Raw genomic sequence first — 22,715 nt, 5'->3', positions numbered from 1 at the left:
CCGCCCTAACGGCAGCAAATGAACCTTCGTGAGTTTCACGCCCTCATCACAACACCGCTCTGATTGGACGCCTGTCTTAAATGCAGAAGCGTAAAAACAACGCTTTAATCCCACCCCTGACCCCCACCTTACAGCTTATTACGAGCTCGTGCAGACCTTACCCGCCTCTCTGGAGAGCTGCATGAAGGCATCCACGCCCTTCTCGCCGTAACTGCCCTCTGACGCCACCGTGGAGACGTAGTTCCAGCCCATGGTCTTGACGATGTCCACCATGGCCTGAGCCTGGAAGCTGTCCGGAGGGACCACCCGAGAGAAGAAGTCGTACCGCCGGTCGTCGCTCAGCTCTGGCGCCGTGGAGGCGTAGCTGATCTGAGGGATCTGCAGGAGGAGAGTGGAAGGAAACAGGGGATGTTAGGAGGGGAGCGTGGAGGTGACGCAGAAGGATTCTTCGGGAATGACTGGACAGGTGATTATTATAAACATCTGTATGATGGCGAGATGAGTCTGCAGCATGAACCAAAACAACACGAGCGCACGCTGAACATAAAAACAGGCCAGATGTTCACGTGTCATCTCGAAAAACGACTTCATGTAAGCTTCAACCTGACGCCGTCATGTGATCACTTATGGCGTGAGCTTTTCCTGTTGCTCTGATGATAAGATGGTGTGACCGTGTTTGACTGTTCCCTTATAAATGATTACATATATGTGTATTTATCTGCTGGTAAATTATAAAGTAAATTCATGCTTTTCTTAACATTTTATGGTGTATATGTCACATTGTGATAATTATATATATGTAAATAAGAGTTATAAAACCACTTTTACCACATTTTATTACTGTTACAATATTCAAAGCTTTTATTAACATGTTTAGATGTTTTCACGAGCTTTTAGGACCTTCTGCTGCTCGGCTGTTCATCAGCCTGAGCTGCAGGTTAACGAGGTCTCATTAATATTAACGCTGATTGGTTCTGTTGTTCAGCCGCTAATAAAAACTGGAGTTATTGATCGTTTTTGTACTGAAGAAGTCTGAACAGGAGTTGTGAACATGAGGTGCTGAGGTGAGCAGAACGAGGCGCTGAACACGTTTGTTTTACGGCTCAAATGGATTGGATTGCATTTATATAGCACTTTACAATGCCACTATTCATTCACTCTCACATTCACACTGGTGGAGGCAGCTACAGGTGTAGCCACAGCTGCCCTGGGGCAGACTGACAGAAGCCAGGCTGCCGTATCGCGCCATCGGCCCCTCTGGCCAACACCAGTAGGCGGTAGGTGAAGTGTCTTGCCCAAGGACACAACGACCAGGACAGAGAGCCCAGGGATCGAACCGGCGACCTTCCGGTTACAAGGCCCAGAATAAGACAAAGAAGGATTATTATGAAGTGTGAATCGCTTTGTATGGATCACATCAACATGACTGGACTTCCTGTGGACTTCCTCTTCGCCCCCTGCCGGCTTCAATAAAACTCGGCCAGCATTGATCTGAGACGGCGAGGTGAGCTGGGAGGCGAGGACGGTCCACGCCTCTGAGGCGAGGAGAGAGATGACGGGAGAGCTGAAGCATCGATCGGCAGCCCTGACAGGAAAACGAAACAGCCAATCAGAGGCAGCGATGATCCTACACGCTGGCATTCCCATCTGACATTAATGCGCCGTGACGACGGCAGAGGACTCGGATTTACTGACCTTCTGCTCGTCACTGATGTCTATTAACGAGCGCTTGTGTGGGAGGATGGCGCCGCTGCGAGCCTCCGTGTGAGACCTGAACCTCCAGGGGGTCAGAGGTCAAAACAAACAGGCGGCGGAGACCCCAGATGGAGGTTTCCATGAATGTATCAGAAGAAGAAGCTGAATTTGATCTTTGCCTCATATAAAAATAAGACATTTATGAGCATGTGAGATTTGTGAGCGCGCTCCGTCTGCACGCCGTCCGGCCCGTCCAGAGTTTCTAATTAAAAACGGGGCAGCGCTGAACATGAATTAGATCCATTAAACACTGTTTGAGTGTGAGAGCGTCACCATCTCCTCGCTGTTCTCGCGTCTCTGACAGATTCCTTCACCCTCCATTATTACCCAGCGGGCCGCATCTGCTGCAGCGGCGGCTCTCTGAACTGAATCGGCACATTGGACGTGCTGGAGAGCGTCATCGTGCAGACGCAGAGGGATTTCTCTCTGAGCGGCGTGCTCATCCTCAGCAGATCAAACCGAATCTAAAATGATGTGTTTCATGTCAGCGTGTTCAGACTGACCATTTCAGCGTTTTATTCTGAGAGTCACACGCCGAGGATCTTCATCTCCTCCAGAGTCTCACATCTCTGCTGCTTGTAAAAGTAACTGAATCCTGTGTGAGCAGCTCGCCCTCGCCGTGGACGTGCAGACAGCTGTCAGTGGATCAGTGCGATGCTCCGGGAAGCCCTGCACCGATCCTCAGCACATCACTCGTCAACAAAATAAAACCACACACACAACAACAGCTGGCACCAACGCAGTCGTCAAATCAGCAAGCCCGACTCGTTAGGTTTCTGTCATGGTGCGGGGCGGAGCCGCTGCATCTCCTCGTAGTGGCGACGCCTGTGAGTAATCAGCGGTCACAGTCGTTGAGATCGTCGGCTCACCACAGCGAAGGCCGTCATGGTCAAAGTGTTTTAGTCACTGCTGCACTGGTGTCGGCCATGTTTCTCTCTGCTCACAGTAACACTTTGAACATTTGTTAGTTTTGTCGGTTTCCCCTCTGATCAGTCTGTACGGTTTTTGTCATCTTGACCAAAAGCCAATGATTAAAGACTAAAACTGTGTTGTTGGAAAGTTCCTCAGCAGAGTCCCTGCATGACAAACACACCACATCACTCAAATCCTTCTGTGACTGACAGAAAAATCCTCTGCAGCCTCTCGGCAAACAGAGAAGGGCCTCAAATAAACTGAGACCCGGAACAAACACAGGAAGTCAAAAGCTCGCGACGCGCTAATGGTAAATGGTAAATGGCCTGTATTTATATAGCGCTTTTCTAGTCCCTAAGGACCCCAAAGCGCTTTACACAACCTGTCATCCACCCATTCACACACTGGTGATGGCAGCTACAATGTAGCCACAGCCACCCTGGGGCGCACTGACAGAGGCGAGGCTGCCGGACACTGGCGCCACCGGGCCCTCTGACCACCACCAGTAGGCAACGGGTGAAGTGTCTTGCCCAAGGACACAACGACCGAGACTGTCCAAGCCGGGGCTCAAACCGGCAACCTTCCGATTACAAGGCGACCTCCCAACTCTTGAGCCACGACCGCCCTTTCTTTAATGAACAGAGCTGCTGTATTTCAGGCTAAAACCAGGCGACATGTTTCCCTGAGCTGCAGCAGCGAGATAACACAGTCCTCACTCACAGGTCTCAACAGGATGTGCCGTGCCTGTGATAACAGCACATTTAGAGGGTAAAACAGATGATATTCTCCCTGAAAATAAAACAATCCATCCTTCTGAATTGGGCCCAGCGGGCTCCTGTAGCCAGCCGTTTGTGTTTTAAAGACTGTGGCTGAAGGATATGATCTTTACTTAAGGCCCAGAGCGGCGACGCTGGAACCCCGTCGAGGGTCTCAGAGATAATTTGATCTGACGGCTAATTTCCACGAATCACTGGGAACATCTCGTATCCACTCAAAATCCAGCTGACGATAAAAATGCCTCTGCTTTCTCCACTACATGATTCCACTTCCTGTTCACATTTCATTTCAATGTTATTTACACAGCGCCAAATCACAACAACAGTCGCCTCAGGGTGCTTTATATTGTAAGGTCGACCCTGCAATAACACATACAGAGAAAAACCCAACAATCATTTGACCCCCTATGAGCAGCACTTTGGCGACAGCGGGAAGGAAAAACTCCCTTTTAACAGGAAGAAACCTCAGGCAGAACCAGGCTCAGGGAGGGGCGGGGCCATCTGCTGTGATTGGTTGGGGTGAGAGAAGGAAGACAGGATAAAGACATGCTGTGGAAGAGAGACAGAGATTAATAACAGATATGATTCAATGCAGAGAGGTCTGTTAACACATAGTGAGTGAAGAAGAAACACCCAATGCATTATGGGAATCCCCGGCAGCCTACGTCTATTGCAGCATAACTAAGGGAGGAGTCAGGGTCACCTGGTCCAGCCCTAACTATATGCTTTAGCAAAAAGGAAAGTTTGAAGCCTGATCTTGAAAGCAGAGAGGAAGAACAGCTGCAGCCATGTTGGTCACAGCTCAGTTATTTCAGTATCAAAGAGCTGTTACTGTGCTGAGGGGCTGTCAGTGTCACGCAGTCCCTGGAAGTTTGCCTTTAAATCCCTGTAAACAGTTGCTTACAGCACACTGCAGCATAGCAACATAATCCTAAAACACAGCTGCTAAATCCACCGACCTTTGACCTCTGATGAAATGAGAAAGCCAGTCTATTTCCAGGGTTTAGCTTTCTTTATTCAGTCTCAGACCTTTAATGCAGACGCGTCCATGTTTGTGCTCATAGCTGTCTGACATGCAATGACACAAACACACAACAAACACACGTAACACAACACAAGACATAAAATTTACAAAGAGCAGAGCGAGGAGGACAACAAAAAGACCTCCAGGTCTATAATTGCTGAGCACCAGGTCACCATAGTGGTATATACAAAAGGTAGCCCCTCCCCTAATCAGCTAACGTGGATTTTAAGAGGCTAACTGTAAGAACTGCGGCCAATCAGACCCTATATATTTTGACTTTTCAAAATAAAAGTCCCTCCTTCTGTTTTCTCTGCACAAACTTGGGTTAACTACACGTCTGCTGCAAAGACAGTTATTTCCATGTCACTTCACATCTCTTCTTATCCGTCGCTCTACCCGAGGCGTATGAGGCCCGTGCACACGTTCGTGCACACGTTCGTGCACACGTATCATATGTGGGAGGAGAGGCGGTGCAGTCGCCCCTCTGTGAGTGAATCAGAGGTGGAGAACGAGAAACGCTGCCTCCTAATCACACTTAATTACAATGACCCTGCTCGCCTACGGTGCAGCAATCACAGATTTCATTACAGCCGCTCATTTTGTGCGATCAGGCAACACACACACACACACGGGACCGTGCACGCATTCATCAACACACTGTTTCTTCCAGCCTGCTGACGGACGGCTAAATGAAGCAGAAACAACGAGCTGCAGAACACTTTCACTTCCTGACTCACTGTGTGTGTCTGTGTGTGAGCACTGTTATTATCACTTTATTTGTAAACCATCAGCATTCAGCTTGACTGTGATTCACCTCCAGCAGGAGTCTGACAGACCGACTGACTCAGCCTCCATCCCTTCATCCTCCTCTTCCTCTCCCTCCTCTAATCTTCCTCGCCCCTCTCTGTTTCTTGCCGGTTCTCCGCCTGCTGGCTTTTTTAAGTCCTCATCAGCGAGGATCTAATTTGGCGCCATAAAAACGTGGATGAAAGTGGAGCAGCGAGTGAAGGCGCTGACATTTCTCTGATTAAGTAGGCCGGCGAGGTGGAAGCGGGGTACCTGCGCCACACGGTTTATGAGCCTCGTCCTACAGACCAGAGAGTGCGTTTGAAACCGTTTAACACCGCGCTGTGTGTGCCGCCGTTATCACACCAACCCAAGCTAATGTTAGACCAAAACGAGACACAAAGACACACAACAGGACTGCAAAGAGACAACAGCTAAGGTCATGAGACATTAAAGACCACAAAGAGCCAAAACACAAGTCACAAGAGATGAAAACAACCAGCAGCAGCTACAACTACAAGAAGAATCCATGTTGGCGTGCATCTCATCTGGTGATGTTACCGATTACCGGACTCTCAGTTAATGTTAGCATGTGTGGCTCGATGGCGGGAGCAGGAGAGCGGCGGTGGGCGGCGACATCGGCCCACGGGCTGTTGAAGGTGAGCGAGGTCTCGGCTCCAAACGTGTTTAATTCATGAAACACGTAACCCGGCACTTATTTAAATGTAACTGATTAATTCATGCAAAGACACACACTCCTCAGATGCTTTCACATTAAAAGCCTCGTTCCACACAGCGGCCCCATTAAGTCCGGTCAGGACTCGTGCTTGCATAATTCATCAGGCATGCTCCTCTCTTTAATCTCATGCTGTTAATTCGTTTGTCCTACTGCGCCCTCCATCCTCACCTCGCTGTCACCTACAACCGAAGAGGAGGAGGAGGTGGGTCATTAGAAGAAGAATATTCTGGAGGAGAGGGATGCGAGGCGAGCCGTCCGCGGCCGCTGAAATAATGACCTCGCTGCCAATTAAATTTTCAGTGACCTCACCTAATTGAATGGTACACTTCCAGCCGAGCTCAGCCCAGCTGACGGCTGAGAGGAAGGCTTCAGCACCTCAGAGGGTCCACATCAGGACGCCACGGCCCGGAGCCTGAACATCATCCACTGACAGTCTGACACCAGGAGTCTGCTCACAGGTAAACGGGAACTTTCAAAATAAGGGCGAGGCGATCATGGAAACACGGGAACATGACGAGATGCAATAAAAATGTCTAAGCAAACTTTGAGCGTCTTCATTGTTTGGGTGCGGTCACGTCCGAGATCCGGTTCCACCCCCGCTGAAGCGGCTCTCTGGTCATTTTGTCATTTTTATCGTTTCTATTTGTGTGTTTAGGGTTTTTCCTGATTCAGAGCAGTTTGTGCCGACTCATAAATAAGTCTGAAGCATCTCTGATTCATGACGTTCTTGCTGATATCATCGAATCATCATCGTCGAATCTGAGCTTCACCTGATTATTTCTGCTGCTCTGAGTTTCGGGGGCGTGGCTGAACAGGTGAGACACAGGTACGACTCGGCACGTGTTTTAGGTGAAACACGAGCTCACTGATGACTTTAATGTTCCCTCGGCTCTCTCTGCCTTACTCCACCCCCTCAGCCTCTCCTCCCGTCTGAACATCTTTCTGCCAAACCCGAGTGCTCGACTCCTCGCCGCCTGCCCAGAGCCCATTCAGCAATCACGGACAAACGGCCGCTCGTTCATTCATCTTGTTTTCGCCGCTCGGGCAGGCTGCACTCAGCCTCGCTCTGCTAAAAGCAGCAGTCAAACACTTGAGCGTGAGTGGACGAGCTCCAGCCTCTCGGTATCGCTCTCTCACACAAACGCCCCTCGCCGCGGCGTCCAGCTCTCTGCAGCCCTTTCTAAATGTCGCTGGGCTCGGCGCCGGGCGTGTTTCACAGAGATAGCTGCTCCTCGCAGCAATGAATCCACCCTCGGTGGCTCGCCTCACTCGACAGGCGAGCTCCGAGGACACATTAAGCTGGTACCGTGCCTGTCGCCGCTTATTACACCCCCAGCCCGCCGCAGGTTCACGAGTGATGGAACGGGGCTGAGAAACGTGGGTCTGAAATGAGACGATGCAAGACACAGTTCTCTGTCGTTTCTCTCTTAGCACAGTTTCTAATACAGAGCGTGAATCCCCGCGCTCGCCATCCGCCCCGAGGACACGCCCCAGACCAAACTTCTTCCAGTCTGCTTGCTCATTCCGACCTCATCAAGCACAAAGGAGTCCAAATCCTCCTCAGTCCTAAAATCAATCAAAGCCTGAGGCGTCCAAACTCTTTCAGCTCCAGTGAAGCGATCCGTGTGCCTGCTCTGCAGGAGGGGGCGGGGTTAGTGAAGCTGGGCCAGCTGGCACATAATACCTGTTGGAGAAGGACGAGAACGACCACGGAAGAGCTTTGGGCCTCGTCCACGCAGAAGACGAACGCAGCGTCACAGCAGCAGGATGCAAGCTGTTTGTGTCGCTCCTTTAAAGGAAGTGCGTCGACACGCTCGCACAAGCTGGCGTTTGTGTTTCTGATAGTCATGATGTCATTCTGGTGAGAACTGCAGCTCATTGTGGTTCAGAACAAACCTGCAAAGTCTTTGCACAAACGAGCTCGCCACGCTCGCCCCCCCGGGTCATCTGTCGCACGCGCTCACATTGAGTAACTGAAGGAAACTAAAACAAATACAGAAGATAGTGAAGCCTCTGCCTTCACCGTGATGCTTCTGCGTGCTTTCATTTTCAGAGGTCGACCGGTGTTCTCACCCTTTCCACGTTTGGCAGCTGAAGTTTGTGTTTATCAGGAAGCAGCGTGTCTGCGAGGCGAGGCAGCAGCTGGGCCTCTCCTTCATGTTCAAAAACACAGATTTAATATTAATACCACCCACCGGGTCCACCTGGTGTGCTGTCAGGAACGAAAACATTAGCTAACCATTAATTCAACAAACTAATTACCTCATTAGCGGCCCCATTAATACTTTTAATTTATCACGGAGACGATGAGGAGGGCGAGCGACAGGCCAGTGAGGAGGGTCGTCCTCAGAGGAGGCGGGACTCATCGATCATTTACTTAAATCTGAATCGGTGTGGAGCACCCCACGATCACACGCGACATCGATCCTGCACACGTTCAAAAATCTGCAAAGTGTCAAAGTAATAACACACGGCGTGATGGAGGCGGAGTCACCGGGCCGCTCCCGACCATGAGGATGCCTTAAAAAGCAGAAGCCCACAAACTGATCCCCCTCAAGTCGCTCTCTCCCTTTGTGCCGAGCTGAAGGCCGACGAGACACGAAGCAGCCCGCTGAGAGGCTGCGGGGGCGACAGTTGAGATGTGCGCGGCTAACAGGAAGTCTCCTGGCGTCGTGAGAATGAAGACGGCGTTCAGATCAACCTTCGAGCCCAACAAGCTCGCGCTGAACGACCCGCTTCCTCTCCCAGCAGGGCAGAAGCAGCTCAAAGTGAAGGCTGGCGGCTCGCCCGCAGCCACTTTCCTCCATCCCAGGGAATTCCAGGCCTTTGTTCTCCCCGCTCATCACAGCGCGGGGAGGCGGAGGACGAGGGATGCTGAAAGAGGAGAGCGGTGGGTGGATGTGTGAGCTGGCTGAAGATGGAAGACGTGGCGCTCTCTGATCTCCTCCGCTCCCTCCATCTCTCTTGGACGCCTGCTTTGGCTCCACTCCTGTGGAAGCAGGACGAGGCTTGGCAGCATCGCGGCCCGGGATTGGCTCTAAAGTGGCGCTAATATGCTAATTCCTTGCAGTTAAATGAGGAATGTCCCGGTGGAAGCTCGGGAAAGATGCTGAGCTCCAACTGATCTATTTATACCAGCAGAGAGGAGCAGGTGGAGACGAAGACGAACTGCTGCATCCACCGAATGCACTCATAATAATAGCAGCCGATGAATGTGAGCGGATCGGCTCATAGAGAGAAGGTTACTGGACCGGGAGTCTCAACCTTCAGGGGGAGAGGACGTGTCTCACAGCCCTCTGCAGGACTCGAGCTCCTCAAAACATCAAAGTCATGGAAAAAAGTGCATGGATGTGACGGACGCACATGAAAAAAACCGACTTTTATTTCTCTTCCTAAGTGCTGTTTTCATAAAAAGCAGCCCTTTGTGGCTTTAGTCAAATCGTTGACTACCAACAAATATGTGCATCCATTCAGTCATTCATGATTTGACTGGTCGCTGGTTTCTCTTAATGATCTTAACTTCATGTACTAATGATGCCTGCGTGGCGAGTTAATCGCCAACAGCACCGTTTGTCACGAGCGTCGGATGAACCGCGGCCGCGTCAGGTCACTTTTATTGATTTCTCCTCTTTAGGCTTCACTGATCCTGACCTGTGACAGCAGCACAGAGCAAACTGTCCGCATCGCTGACACGACGGCGACGCTACCTGAGACAGACTACGAGACGTTTTCACACAAGTATTTGGACAGATTTGTGGTTCTTCAGGCTCACGCTGTCCATTTACTTTCACAAGCTGAACTTGTTTCTCAGTTTTTGGTCTCAGTGCTGAACAAACCGTTCAGATATATGATATATTATGTACCAAGCAGCTACAAGTGTGGTTTGTGCTAATCCAATAAAACGGCGCCCTGCATGAGGTAGTCTAATGGTTTAAACCCACCTGAGCTGTGTGTGGGAAATCCTCTCAAACGTTTACTCAGAGTCGGTGAAACTTTAATCCACCTGTGAGTTTCCACACCTCTCACTGCTGTCCATGTGTGACTGTTCCCCGACAGCACGCTTTCCCGCTGCTGGAGTTAATTGGACAGTTTCATTAGCAGGATGCGTCTCCTCGCTGCAGCTCTGATAGCGCGATGCTTCTACGACAGCTCACCTGGACAGAGAGCAGGTGTTTCCCAGGAATGCGTCGCCTCAGCATTAATCACTCGGCAGGCCGCGGAGCGCCGAGGTGGTGCATTAACAAGCAGCTAAATGTGATTCCTGCTCCGCGCCTGCATTTATTAGACCGGATCGAGGGTGGAGGTCGGTTTGTTTGTGAGGGGCCCTGACACGACGAGGCCACCTGTACGTTTTAATGAGCCGAGGGTGAACACATTTCCATAAGACTGCTTATTAATCCGTCTCCTCCACATTTACTTTACAGCCGGGGAGGAACAACCTCCAGTCTGAAACGTGCTGCCGTCAACATGCAGAGCGAGAGGAGGGGCCTCAGCCATCACAGGCTTCGTCCTGCTCACGGGGACGGAGAAACACACCAGGATACCAGGAACTCTGTTTACTCAAGAACAGCAAATGCTCACAAACAACCACACAGACGTCTAAAAGCAGCGCCCGTGTTACACGTGAGCAGACCTTCAGGTGAAGCCTGACTCCACAGGTCAGAGTCGGGCTCCAGGAGTTCGTCTGATGCTTTAAAGCTAATTTACCATCATCACCATCATCATCGTCGTCGTATTCAGCTCACTTCTTTAAATGTGGGATAACAAGCAGACCTGCGTTCTTTAACCCCGCCTCTCCTGTTACCACGGCGTCCAGCGAACACAGACTCTAACCGTGTTACTGAGAGCGACTATCCGATCTCAGCGGCTATAAATTTTATATCAGGCTGTAAATGGAAAACCTGCCGAGCCAGTGTGAGAGCAGCTGCACACAGGAGGAGGGGCACGCACAGCAGACGCACCAATCATCTGAATATCAATCATCACGTCGCACAGGAGCAGCAACGATCTGCCGCAACGCCGCCTGCACACGCTCGTTTAGGACGACCTCTCATTCATTCAGCGCGTTGCCGCGCCGACACTCAGCCGCCCTGCAGCCGCTCGGTCTGTTAGCACGGTAACCACCTGTCGGTCAGAGAGGCCACGCCCCTAATAATAATAATTTAATATAACTGAAACAGGTGAGTTGTAGATAGATGTAAATCTGTGCCTTTCTCGAGGTTGCTGCCTCGAGCTTGGGGATATTTTTCCACACTTCTTGTGTAGAAATGTGCCGTGGGTGGAGCAGACTGAGCACGCAGTAAATTTCTCCTCTTCTTTCTGCAGCTCGATGGGAGAAGCTGAGCACTTCCCTGCGGCTGCTCGGAGGTTTGCAGAGGAGCTCCCTAACCCTCCGAGCCCCCCGAGCCGATCCTCAGGAGCCTCTGACCCGCGGACTCTTTGCTTTGCGTCGTGGGCGAGGAGAAAGCTGAGAGTCTTAATGTTGAGAGAAGTTCAGATCAGCCCGGAGCAGCATGCAGGCTGCAGCAGGAGGGAAAAGACGACCCCACGAAAACCACGGTGACTGGAACACGAGGAGACGCCAGCGAGCCTCCACGCCACACATCTACAAGAATGAACCTTCATGTCATTGACGCCGTTGCCTCATTTCTTCTTAAGTGTAATTAGATGCATCTGAACAGGAAACGTTATGAAATGACATGTTATGACATCATCACTTCATGGTCAGGAGACCAGCTGAGTCACGAGGAAACCTCCCAGACATCACAGACAGTCACGCTCCAGTTAGAACCAGGACAGGAAGTGAGCATTGATTTCCTGCTCTGAGCTGTGAGGCCCTGATGCTGGTGGAAGTGTGCGCACTCCGGCGGTTAATCGTCTCCGTCTCCGAGATCAGGGACGGATCAGCTGATCCAGCATCGGCTGTGTTTTCACGGTCTGCGTGGCAGATGTCGGCTCATAAATATCTAACCGGCGAGGCGGCGCTGGTCCGTCTGCTCAGATTGAATCTGTAAGGCTCTCACAATCGCAGGTAATTTATGGCGAGCCTCGGCCCGACGCTCGCCTGTCAGCTCTGAACACGTCTCGTGTTGGCTATTTTCTCTGCTTCAGCCTGAGCTGCAAGGATTTGCCAGGAGAGCCTGCAGCTACTGCTAACGACTGCTGCTGCAGCCCGACTCGGGGGGAGGAGGAGGGCAGGGTGCTGGTCTTCATCACTTATCGAGCTGATTGGTCCAGGAAGTCCCGCCCTCTCCTCCTGACTTGATTCAACTTCCTGCTAACCCCACTGATGAGAACAGAGAGGCGTGTCCTCAGCCACCCAGAAAGTGATCGTGTCGCATTTTCCCCCGTGGACAAAAACACGACAGGTTACAAACACAAAAGTTCAAAGTTCAAAGAGCAGAAACATGAAAACATTCAGCTTAAAGCTGACTCGCTCCATTTATCTGCTCCTTTATTTCTTAACACCGTTTCTACCATCTGCTATGAATGAAGTTATTTTTATAACAAAGGCGTCCACAGCTCAGTCCTGGGTTTATCAGCAGAGCCTTTCCCCACACGAGGACCATTAATTGTTTACTGGCTGTCACAGCAGGTCTGTCCCTTCCAGCCAAACCCACACTGATGGCAGCCCACTGAGAGCGCTGCTATGTGGGTTAGCGGCGGAGGTGCTGGCCAGGCAGCCCACCACAGCTAAATTATTCATCCCCCCTCTGACTGCTGCGGTGAAACGCTGGGTCAGTGCGAGAGGAGGCAAACAGCCCGAGCCAGAGGGGATCAAATGGACCAGGATACTTCCTGCAAACAATCCCCACATATACATAAGTGCTCTTTACCACCTGTCACGGGTCAGACGTGTGAACCCGCACGCTCACAGAAAAGGGCGATGGATGTGTTTCTGATGGCAGCGCACCGTCTCGCTTACTGCAGACATGTCTCAGGCCGGGTTTGGTCTCTCTGACCGCCATCAGGTCCACGACGCAGCTGGAGCAGCCGCACGAGGGCCACGGGACGCCAGATTGTCGCGGCAGAGGTAAGAGCGGTGTTGACGGTTGGAGTCGTCCTGTCAGCCTGTCAGAGAGCCGCTCCAACATACGTGTCGCTGTCACGTTAATAAACACGTTAGAGCGCCGTCCCTCCGCTCTGATGCACGACTTACAGCCTGCCAGATGGTGCTGCAGAATATTTCATCACTATTAATGTCAGCGATACATTAATGAGGACTCCTACTCGCAGCAGGTGTCGCGCGGAGACGACGCTTCATTTAAATTTGTCGTTTCCGTGTTTCACCGGATGACAGCTTGTAAAACAAGAGGTCAGGACACCGGCGGCGCCTGAATGTGTCTTTAATGAGAGCCACGGCGTGTTTTACACAGGGACAGGACGTTCTTACTGCAGCCGCTCGTCGGCCCTCAAACACACGAGTCCACATATTTATGGCTCTGTAACCTGTTCAGACAGAAATGTGTTCGTGCCGTCGCAGAGATGTTCCAGTCTTTCAAAGAAACGCAGTCTCAGCCAGCTGACTCAGCTTCTCCCAAACCCAGAAATACCCGATCGGTCGGCGTCACAGCGTTCAGCGCCTCGCTGCTAATGGGCTTAAGGGGCCGAGGAAGAGGAGAACCGAGCTTCAGTCTGCATTTATCACAGGAAAACATTCACAGCCATGCACCATTACACCTCGCCTTCTATAACACCTAAAAATGTTTGGCTTAGAACCAAATTTGGGACATTATTCAAACGCTTTGATGGACTAACAACTCAGACCAGGCGGTGTTTCATTAACAGCTTATTTTGTGACGTCTGTTATTGTGTTATTTATAGTATAAAGCACCTCGAGTCGCTGCTGTGTTTAACTGACACTCTATTTACCACGTTTGATTCAAACTGTGGCGAGAGCAGCAAAATGATTCGCCAACCCGACGACTCCTACAGGACCGCCGGGTATTAATGTGCACGAGCACGAGTCAGTGCACACGAGAGCAAACAGACGGACGCTCGAATCCAGACTGGACCTAAAGAAACAGCAGCTTCCATAAATGCTTGAACACCCTGGAATGAAAGCAGCACACCTGTGTGCACCTGTGAGACCAGGCTCTTTATTAAGGTGCTGCAGGGAACCAAAAGGCAGCAGAGCCCACACAAGGGAGGGCAACAGGAGGGCAGTCAGAGAACAGGTGCAGACGTCATCTTTAAATAGACACAGGAGATACAGCGTGGAAACACCAGGGCACAGCTGACACTAAGACCATGACAAAGGAAATAAGACAGACGACAACTAAACGAAACAGGATCCGATATCACAGAAGGAAGCAGCGACACCGTGTTAGCAGAAACACGAAGAATCTGTAAGAAACACCAGATTACAAAGATTTACAAAACTACAAGCACAACCATAAAATGCTTTCTATGGATACAGAAGGAAACAGAAGACCTGAGAAAACCCTCAGGCTGTGACGTGTTCACCAGCTGACTTTAAAGTCTTTGGTTTTTGTCCGTAGACGTATTAAAGACTCGTCACTCGCCCACCGCTTTCACCTCTTCAGCCTCTCCAATCTTGTAACAGGAGACATGTAAGAAGGTGACGCGCTTAGTTAGCATGTGGCTAACCTGTGACCCGTTTATGCTGAGAGGTGAGCTCACGCTAACCCTGAGGTTTCTCTGGTTTGGGTCCACGGCCGGTCTTAGCTCCGGTCTCCTCACTGAAGGACGAAGCGTGACCTCTGAACTCGTTCTGATGAACCCACGCAGACGTCGCAGACGTCATACATGCATGTCCTCATCGTCAGCTTTCATCCACAATCACACCCTCCCCACTTATCCCCACGCCATCGATGCATCCTCAACAAGCTAAAGCCTGACGTGAGCGTGTGCCCATCGGAAAATCATCCCGATTGTGACAAAAAACAAGAAACATGGAGCAGAGTGACTGGAGTCAAAGAAGAGCTGCTGCAGATCCAACCCCCTGTAAATGGTCACTGCCTGCAGCGTCCTTCAGCAGGAGGCGGCTTTATGCCTCCAACACATGCACGCGACTCCTGCAGGTTTGTGCTGAGTGTCTCTCTCGTCACGCAGCAGCTTCATTTTCAGCCCCTTCAGGAACAAACAGGTGATGATGTTTAATCATGAAATCTGGTTTCAGGTTTCCTACACGTGCAGTCGCACACTGCACTTTGGCTCGATCTGTGGCTCCTCCCACAGACGTACTGAACACACGCGGGCGAACCCCCGTTTCATATTCTGATCCGCCTCCATTTTTACGACAGCAGTGAGCGGACATGGCTGCGTAGGCTCAGCTGATGAAACTTACTCGAAATGTAACTCAGGTCGAGTGACTTCAAAAAGTGTGACACGAGAGCAAAAATGAGCTTCACGTAAAACAGAAACAGGTTTCCTCCTGCTTACCGTGCTCTGCTAACGGCTACAAGCTAAAGACGAAGCCCTGCACAGTTTGTGTACATCATTATTAATCATGCAGGTGTGGGTGTGCGTCACGCAGCCGATACACACCGACTCGAAACGAGAGCAGGAAGTGCAAAACGCTGACTGACTGATGTTTGTCGGACTGGTTTCTGCAGGCTTACTGGATTTGCTCCCACGTGTCTCTGATCCATGACGCGGACTTCCTCACAGCTGTGGAGACGCTACGAGTGAATTTAAGGATGTTTTTGTTTTTTTAATGGCGGTTTGTCGCCTTTGTTCGTCGGTTCCTTCCCAGCTCCGTGTGGAACTACCTGCATGAATAAATATTGGTGCTTGTCGCCCACCTCACCTGCACCCCTCCCCGTGTCACCACACAAAACCGTGACGCTGTGCTGGCGACCGGTTTGGCACACAGCGAATGCTGGCAGTCGGTATCGGGAGCTCAATTATGCAGCGCGGCGGTGGAAACTGAAAGGATTCTGTCATTCTGTCGGGCGAGTTTGACATCGCCGCCTACGAGCGCGTGGACCTCTCCAGAAAGTACTCTGAGACGTGAAAGGACGGCCCTGCTGAGAGGATTCATTCAAATGGTGGTTTAGCTCGTCTGCGTGAGGACCGAACGTCACACGATTTTAATCCACGCCGAGGTTTTAACTCGCATTCTTGTCTGTTTCCTCGGGCCTCCGCTCCGACACGACGAGCAGCCTGAACGACTGTTTCTGCTGCAGCGGCCGTCGTTCTTTCAGACACGTGACAATTTAGTAACGGCGTGCCGACAGCGTAGGCTGCTATCAGTGTTCCCTCTGGTTTTTAGCTGTCTGGCAGGAGACATGGAGAAAGGTAGAAGAGGAGAAAATGATGGGCCTGGGAGGAGGAAGAGGAGGTGCTGAAGGGTGAGACAGCGAGAACACTGAGGGTTCAGTTTTTTGTGTTTCTGACACCAACAAAGACATCAAGTTAAAGTCGGAAGAGTCTGAGTGACAAGCTTTTCCTTCATCTCCCACAGAAACATCGCCGTCATTACAGCTGCTGTATAATCACATCTATGCAATAAAAACACACGTTCAAAAATCTGATTCCTGTGCAGAAACAGGAAGTCCCTGTCGCAGACGTCAGCCCCAATCAGCTGAGGCCTCAGCCTAAACCAAAGGTGATTGGGCCACAGGAGATCAGGTGACGCTACAAACGCAGCAACAAAGTGACACTAGCGTCTGCAGAAAGACGGGTTTAATAATCGGAGAGAAGCCGACCTCCGTCACACCTTCATCCACGCCTCATCGGGTGGAGACGACCACTCGGCCTTACAGCACGAGAACCCAGAGCATCAAACATGCGAGGTTATTCGGTGCTACTGTTTGGGTCGTTGCCATGGTGATTTTGTATCCAGAGTGACCAAGGAAAGCTAATGCTAGCTAGCTCTGTTATCAAGCAGCACACAGATATCCAACATCCAATTAAAATCCTGGAACTTTATTCCGGTAAACTGGAGCTCAGCCTGTTGGTACAGGTGACCACAGAGCAGCCGTGTCATTGGTCAGAGTCTTTATTTGCAGTCAGAAGGATTTTTACTGGTGCAAGAAGAATCACATTCAGGTGTTTTTCGGGTGATCTTTGTGCCTTTCTTTGTGTGATGAGGAAGAGGAAGCAGAGGTGGAGAAGTGTCAGCAAAGTGACGGGAAGAAACGTGGCGAGCAGCCACGACGCGGCGGGCGAGGAGGCAGAGCAGCGAGGCGGACATTTTGACTGGTTATTAGCGCTGTGGGGGTGTCAGAGTGGGCCTGCATCAGACATCCTCTGACACATCGTATTTCCTCACCTTTTAATTGGACTGTCACGCCTCGGACCAGCCGGCCTCTGGCGAGCCGCTCAGGATGTTTCATCACAGTTTGAAACCAGCAGACGGCGGAAACGACACGTGAGGACGACGTTAGTCCAGCTGTGGCTGCTAATCAGCTCCTCCACACAGCTGTTAAAGCAGGTCAGACCTTCTCACTGGGGGCATCTCGGGATCCGCTAACGAGATGGCGAGACTCAGACTCCCGTGATTGAATCGTTTAGCCTCAAGAATCACGTGACGCCACAGCTCTGCAATAAGAATCCAGCAGTGCTCGTCGCGACAGGATGTTTCTGATTGAAAGATGTGGGAGCGGCGTTTTGTGGGGACCTCGAGTCATTTGTAATAATTACACAGTTTGTTGTTCTGTGTGAACCTGCCGTGGTCGTAATTTAAGTGAAGTTTCTGCAAACTACCTCCCACATCTCACCGAACACACATTTACTGAGACGAGTCCAGTGAATCAGCAGCAGCTGCAACATTTTTTGTCTTCGCCTTTTCCGCGTCTCCTCTATAACAGCGGCTGCGTTGCTGCTTATAGGTACGACTGACTGTCACTCCCTGCACAGCTGGACCGAGGTTAACATTAACATCAGGCCTGCAGCTGGTGACATCACCCACTCACACAGGAAGCTGCTACTGTTAATGAGCAGGATGCTTCAGAGGATTTCAAAATAAATCTAGATGTCGTTGTTCAGACGTTGAAAAAGAAAAACGCTAAAATGAGTTTTCCAGGTAAAGTAAATGTGTGAGAAACACTCGAGTAATAACTTGTTTTGTGATGTTTGCTTTGTGTCGTCATACAAATAAAAAAACCCTTATTTCCATTTACAGAGACATGAAATCAGAAAACATATTCTCCGTGTACACACTGTCAGATTTCCTCTCCTCTTTGGAAGGCAACAGCTGACGTGGATCACCGCTGAGATGAATCCACCTGATATCAGGCTCAGTGTCACTCTCTGCCGGGATCACATCGACTCCCCGGTAAAAGATGAGAAAGCCGGAGCTGGACAGATGTTTCTGTCTGTCTCAGTTCAATAAACAAACTAAAGGCTATGACTTTGTTCTGTAATGACTGTGAACAGCCTGGCATCACGGTGCCTGTTTGCATTGAGCCGTCTCACGTCTGTCTCTGTCTGGACCGTCTGCCCCTGATGGCAGTGTTACCAGGTCATAAATTACATGTCGTTATAATTACACAAACTGTTGCTGGTGTACTGAATGTTAGGACCTCCAAGCCTGTAGTTAGAGCCCCTCCTCATCCTTCTTCTTTGGTGCAGCCCTATAAATCTGGGGTAAACCTTTGACCTCTCACCTTTGCTACAATTCCCCTGCTCGGAGTCATTTCTAACTCTAATTATATCTTTACCCACCCTGATGTTGTGTGCTTCAGTTCATTGCTGTCATCATTTCGTCTGTCTTTACTAGATGCTGTGAATATGTGTCACGCGTGTGTCGTGTATGTGTGCAGGCACTGTTAATGCTAGCACGAACGGATGAGTCTTGTTAGCTTGAAAGCTGTAGTGGGTGGTGTTAACCCTCGTTCCACCTCTTTGGTTATAGGAGCTGGAGCGGGCCGGTTGTTTACTTAGAGGTCTGTTTACCTTTCAAGACATTAGTTCATTGGCTGCTCAGCAGGATAAAAGCCCAGCGTGGGACTGAGCTGATGGAGAATGTTTTCTTATTTTCTTCTAATCAATGAAAAGATCACATGACTTTACGGTTCAGATGTTGGCACAACTTTTGTTTTTCACCTTTTTCAGTTTCTATTCTGATTCTACAAAGTCAAGTGATTTACACGTTTGCATGACGAGAGTAAGATCGCCGGTTTAATCCCGGGAGGAGTTTGTTTCAGGTGATAAAACTCTGCTAAATCAAACATGCGGAGCTTCCTGCTGTGGATAAAACTGCTTGTTTTAACTCGTATAAAAGGACGTAGCTGAACCAGAGGACACACAAACCACGAGGTTGTTTATGTTTCCAAATATGCATCTTAGTTTTCAGCATCTGTGTCTTCTTGTTTAGGTTTTTATACTGAAACGTAAAGGTGCTTATTAAACATGTGGAGGGAAACACAGGTGAAGTATTTTATCAAACACGTGCACATACATCTCGTGGAGCTTTGCCACTTCATGCAGATGACACCAGGGTTCATATTTAGGATTCTGGCACACAAAAACGAAACAGGATTTGTTAAATAAATGGTGCCGTGATCATCCTCTCGGATTCTTCTTCTGCACTTTAATGGTCCGTTTTATTGTTTTTCCTCTCCTGGTCCACGTTGATCCTGCGTGTGTTCATCACTCCAGTTCGACTGACTGTTCATGCACACACTGCAGCTCCTGTGTGGATCTAACCTGCAGTCGCTGACTGACACGTGAAATTGCCTCTGAACGTTTATCCCTGCAGCTCTGAACAGCACGGGCGCCGCTCGCATCCACAAATGAGGGCGCTTTATGCAAACCAAGGTGTCGATTGTTCTCTCTGCATGCGTGAGTGCAATCACATTTCCATTTCAGTTGTTTAGCGCGCACACACGCGGACTTACAAAGAGCGCGTTCGTCGCACAACAACCAGGCCGCCGATACGAGCGGCGTGGAGTGTCAGAACCTCGATTAGCCAAACTTGCCGACATGTTACGGAGGCCGTCTGCCTCCATGTACCTGAACATGCAGGAAACACTGGACAGCTGTCTGCTTTACTCCAGGTGTGTTCAATCACGTCTCATACACGCAGCGTTTTCAGTGATTACCTCACCCAATCAGCTCACTGGACTGGACCTCGTGTTTGTGCTGCTGGAGCATTTTTAATGACATCATCTGACCAGTAACGGCTGCTGTGAGGTCACTGTGCCCACAGACCGTCCACGAGGGCCGAGCTCCAGTTTGTAGGCGATGTTACTGATTAGCAGGTATCTGCGTCTGAGTGATGGATGACATTCACACACATTCACGCGGTGCTGTTATCTGCCATTCACTCAGCGTGAGAACGTGACACGATGTCGACATGTTGGAGGAAGAGGAGAGCGCACACACGAGCAACTCTAACTTTTACACGTTATGCCTCAATCATCTGTGTGTAACCTGTAATCTTGCGATATTTAGTCGAGTAAAAGACTTTAGATGATGAGTGAAACCAAATCAAAATCAGCTGTTAAGCTGCACACGCTCTGTGGGCCTGTGTCAGCTCATTACTTCAGGTCAGGTGGCTTCGGATGTCGAGGACGTGTTGGTTGATGTGTTTAAAACTCAGGACTGTGAAGAAAAGTAACGACTCGTAGAGCCGTGAGAGGATACGACCCACAAAGCCTGACAATGACTTTCCTGTTTGTTCACGTACATTCAGCTGCTCTGGCACCATCGTTCTTGGTGTACCAGATTGTCTGAAGGATTCCTCTGAACACAACGCAGCAACAACGATAGAAAACACACACACAGACACACACGGCTGGGATCTATAATTAAGTCACAGCATTGAGCACAGAAGATAAATCACTGTGATATCGCAGAAATATAGAGATGATATTGCACGGAGAGTCGGGCTGGGGAGGGGCTGCAGGTCAGGAGGATGACGCTGTTACGGCCCTAGCAGGGCCTCTCTCTCTCTCCTGAGGGTGCCTGTGTGGGCGTGTCCCACTACCTCCTGCCTGAGGTGCCACCTTTCCCTCCTGTACAGCTGACTCCCATCAGCAATTAAGGGTATTTAAGCCCAGAGCAGGGTGAGCTCTGGGCCAGAGTGCCATTTTGTGTGGGTACAGCTAGTGAGCTGTGTAGTGTGTTGTCCAGCTAGTGAGCTGTGTAGTGTGGTGTCCAGCTAGTGAGCTGTGTAGTGTGGTGTCCAGCTAGTGAGCTGTGTAGTGTGGTTTCCAGCTAGTGAGCTGTGTAGTGTGGTTTCCAGCTAGTGAGCTGTGTAGTGTGTTGTCCAGCTAGTGAGCTGTGTAGTGTGGTGTCCAGCTAGTGAGCTGTGTAGTGTGGTGTCCAGCTAGTGAGCTGTGTAGTGTGGTGTCCAGCTAGTGAGCTGTGTAGTGTGGTTTCCAGCTAGTGAGCTGTGTAGTGTGTTGTCCAGCTAGTGAGCTGTGTAGTGTGGTGTCCAGCTAGTGAGCTGTGTAGTGTGGTGTCCAGCTAGTGAGCTGTGTAGTGTGTTGTCCAGCTAGTGAGCTGTGTAGTGTGTTGTCCAGCTAGTGAGCTGTGTAGTGTGTTGTCCAGCTAGTGAGCTGTGTAGTGTGGTCCAGCTAGTGAGCTGTGTAGTGTGTTGTCCAGCTAGTGAGCTGTGTAGTGTGGTTGTCCAGCTAGTGAGCTGTGTAGTGTGTTGTCCAGCTAGTGAGTGTGTCAGTGGTGTGTAGTGTGTTGTCCAGCTAGTGAGCTGTGTAGTGTGTTGTCCAGCTAGTGAGCTGTGTAGTGTGGTTTCCAGCTAGTGAGCTGTGTAGTGTGTTGTCCAGCTAGTGAGCTGTGTAGTGTGGTTTCCAGCTAGTGAGCTGTGTAGTGTGGTTCGTAGTGAGCTGTGTGTGTGTTGTCCAGCTAGTGAGCTGTGTAGTGTGGTGTCCAGCTAGTGAGCTGTGTAGTGTGTTGTCAGCTAGTGAGCTGTGTAGTGTGGTGTCCAGCTAGTGAGCTGTGTAGTGTGGTTTCCAGCTAGTGAGCTGTGTAGTGTGTTGTCCAGCTAGTGAGCTGTGTAGTGTGGTGTCCAGCTAGTGAGCTGTGTAGTGTGTTGTCCAGCTAGTGAGCTGTGTAGTGTGTTGTCCAGCTAGTGAGCTGTGTAGTGTGGTGTCCAGCTAGTGAGCTGTGTAGTGTGGTTTCCAGCTTAGTGAGCTGGTAGTGGTGTTGTCCAGCTAGTGAGCTGTGTAGTGTGGTGTCCCAGCTAGTGAGCTGTTGTAGTGTGTTGTCCAGCTAGTGAGCTTGTGTAGTGTGTTGTCCAGCTAGTGAGCTGTGTAGTGTTGGTTCAGCTAGTGAGCTGTGTAGGTGTGGTTTCCAGCTAGTGAGCTGTGTAGTGTGGTTGTCCAGCTAGTGAAGCTGTGTAGTGTGGTTGTCCAGCTAGTGAGCTGTGTAGTGTGTTGTCCAGCTAGTGAGCTGTGTAGTGTGGTTTCCAGCTAGTGAGCTGTGTAGTGTGTTGTCCAGCTAGTGAGCTGTGTAGTGTGTTGTCCAGCTAGTGAGCTGTGTAGTGTGTTGTCCAGCTAGTGAGCTGTGTAGTGTTGTTGTCCAGCTAGTGAGCTGTGTAGTGTGGTTTCCAGCTAGTGGAGCGTGTAGTGGTGGTGTCCAGCTAGTGAGCTGTTGTGGTGAGCTGTGTAGTGTGGTTTCCAGCTAGTGAGCTGTGTAGTGTGTTGTCCAGCTAGTGAGCTGTGTAGTGTGGTGTCCAGCTAGTGAGCTGTGTAGTGTGTTGTCCAGCTAGTGAGCTGTGTAGTGTGTTGTCCAGCTAGTGAGCTGTGTAGTGTGGTTTCCAGCTAGTGAGCTGTGTAGTGTGTTGTCCAGC

General features: G+C 50.3%; 1 protein-coding gene across 2 annotated transcripts in view; it reads right to left on the bottom strand.

Annotated features, from left to right (window-relative positions):
• The window catches only part of grm7 (glutamate metabotropic receptor 7), a 166,553-nt gene that overhangs the window by 108,741 nt on the left and 35,097 nt on the right, over positions 1-22,715 (bottom strand). For both annotated transcript variants that reach the window (XM_026166574.1, XM_026166575.1), the window contains exon 2: positions 162-378. In XM_026166574.1, coding sequence (XP_026022359.1) covers positions 162-378 — 217 coding nt within the window. The remainder of the gene's footprint in view (positions 1-161; positions 379-22,715) is intronic.

The sequence above is a fragment of the Astatotilapia calliptera genome, chromosome 5, assembly GCF_900246225.1.
Source record: "Astatotilapia calliptera chromosome 5, fAstCal1.2, whole genome shotgun sequence".
Taxonomy (NCBI): domain Eukaryota; kingdom Metazoa; phylum Chordata; class Actinopteri; order Cichliformes; family Cichlidae; genus Astatotilapia; species Astatotilapia calliptera.
The sequence above is the reverse complement of the archived record's forward strand: the minus strand, read 5'-3'. Positions and strand labels throughout refer to the sequence as shown.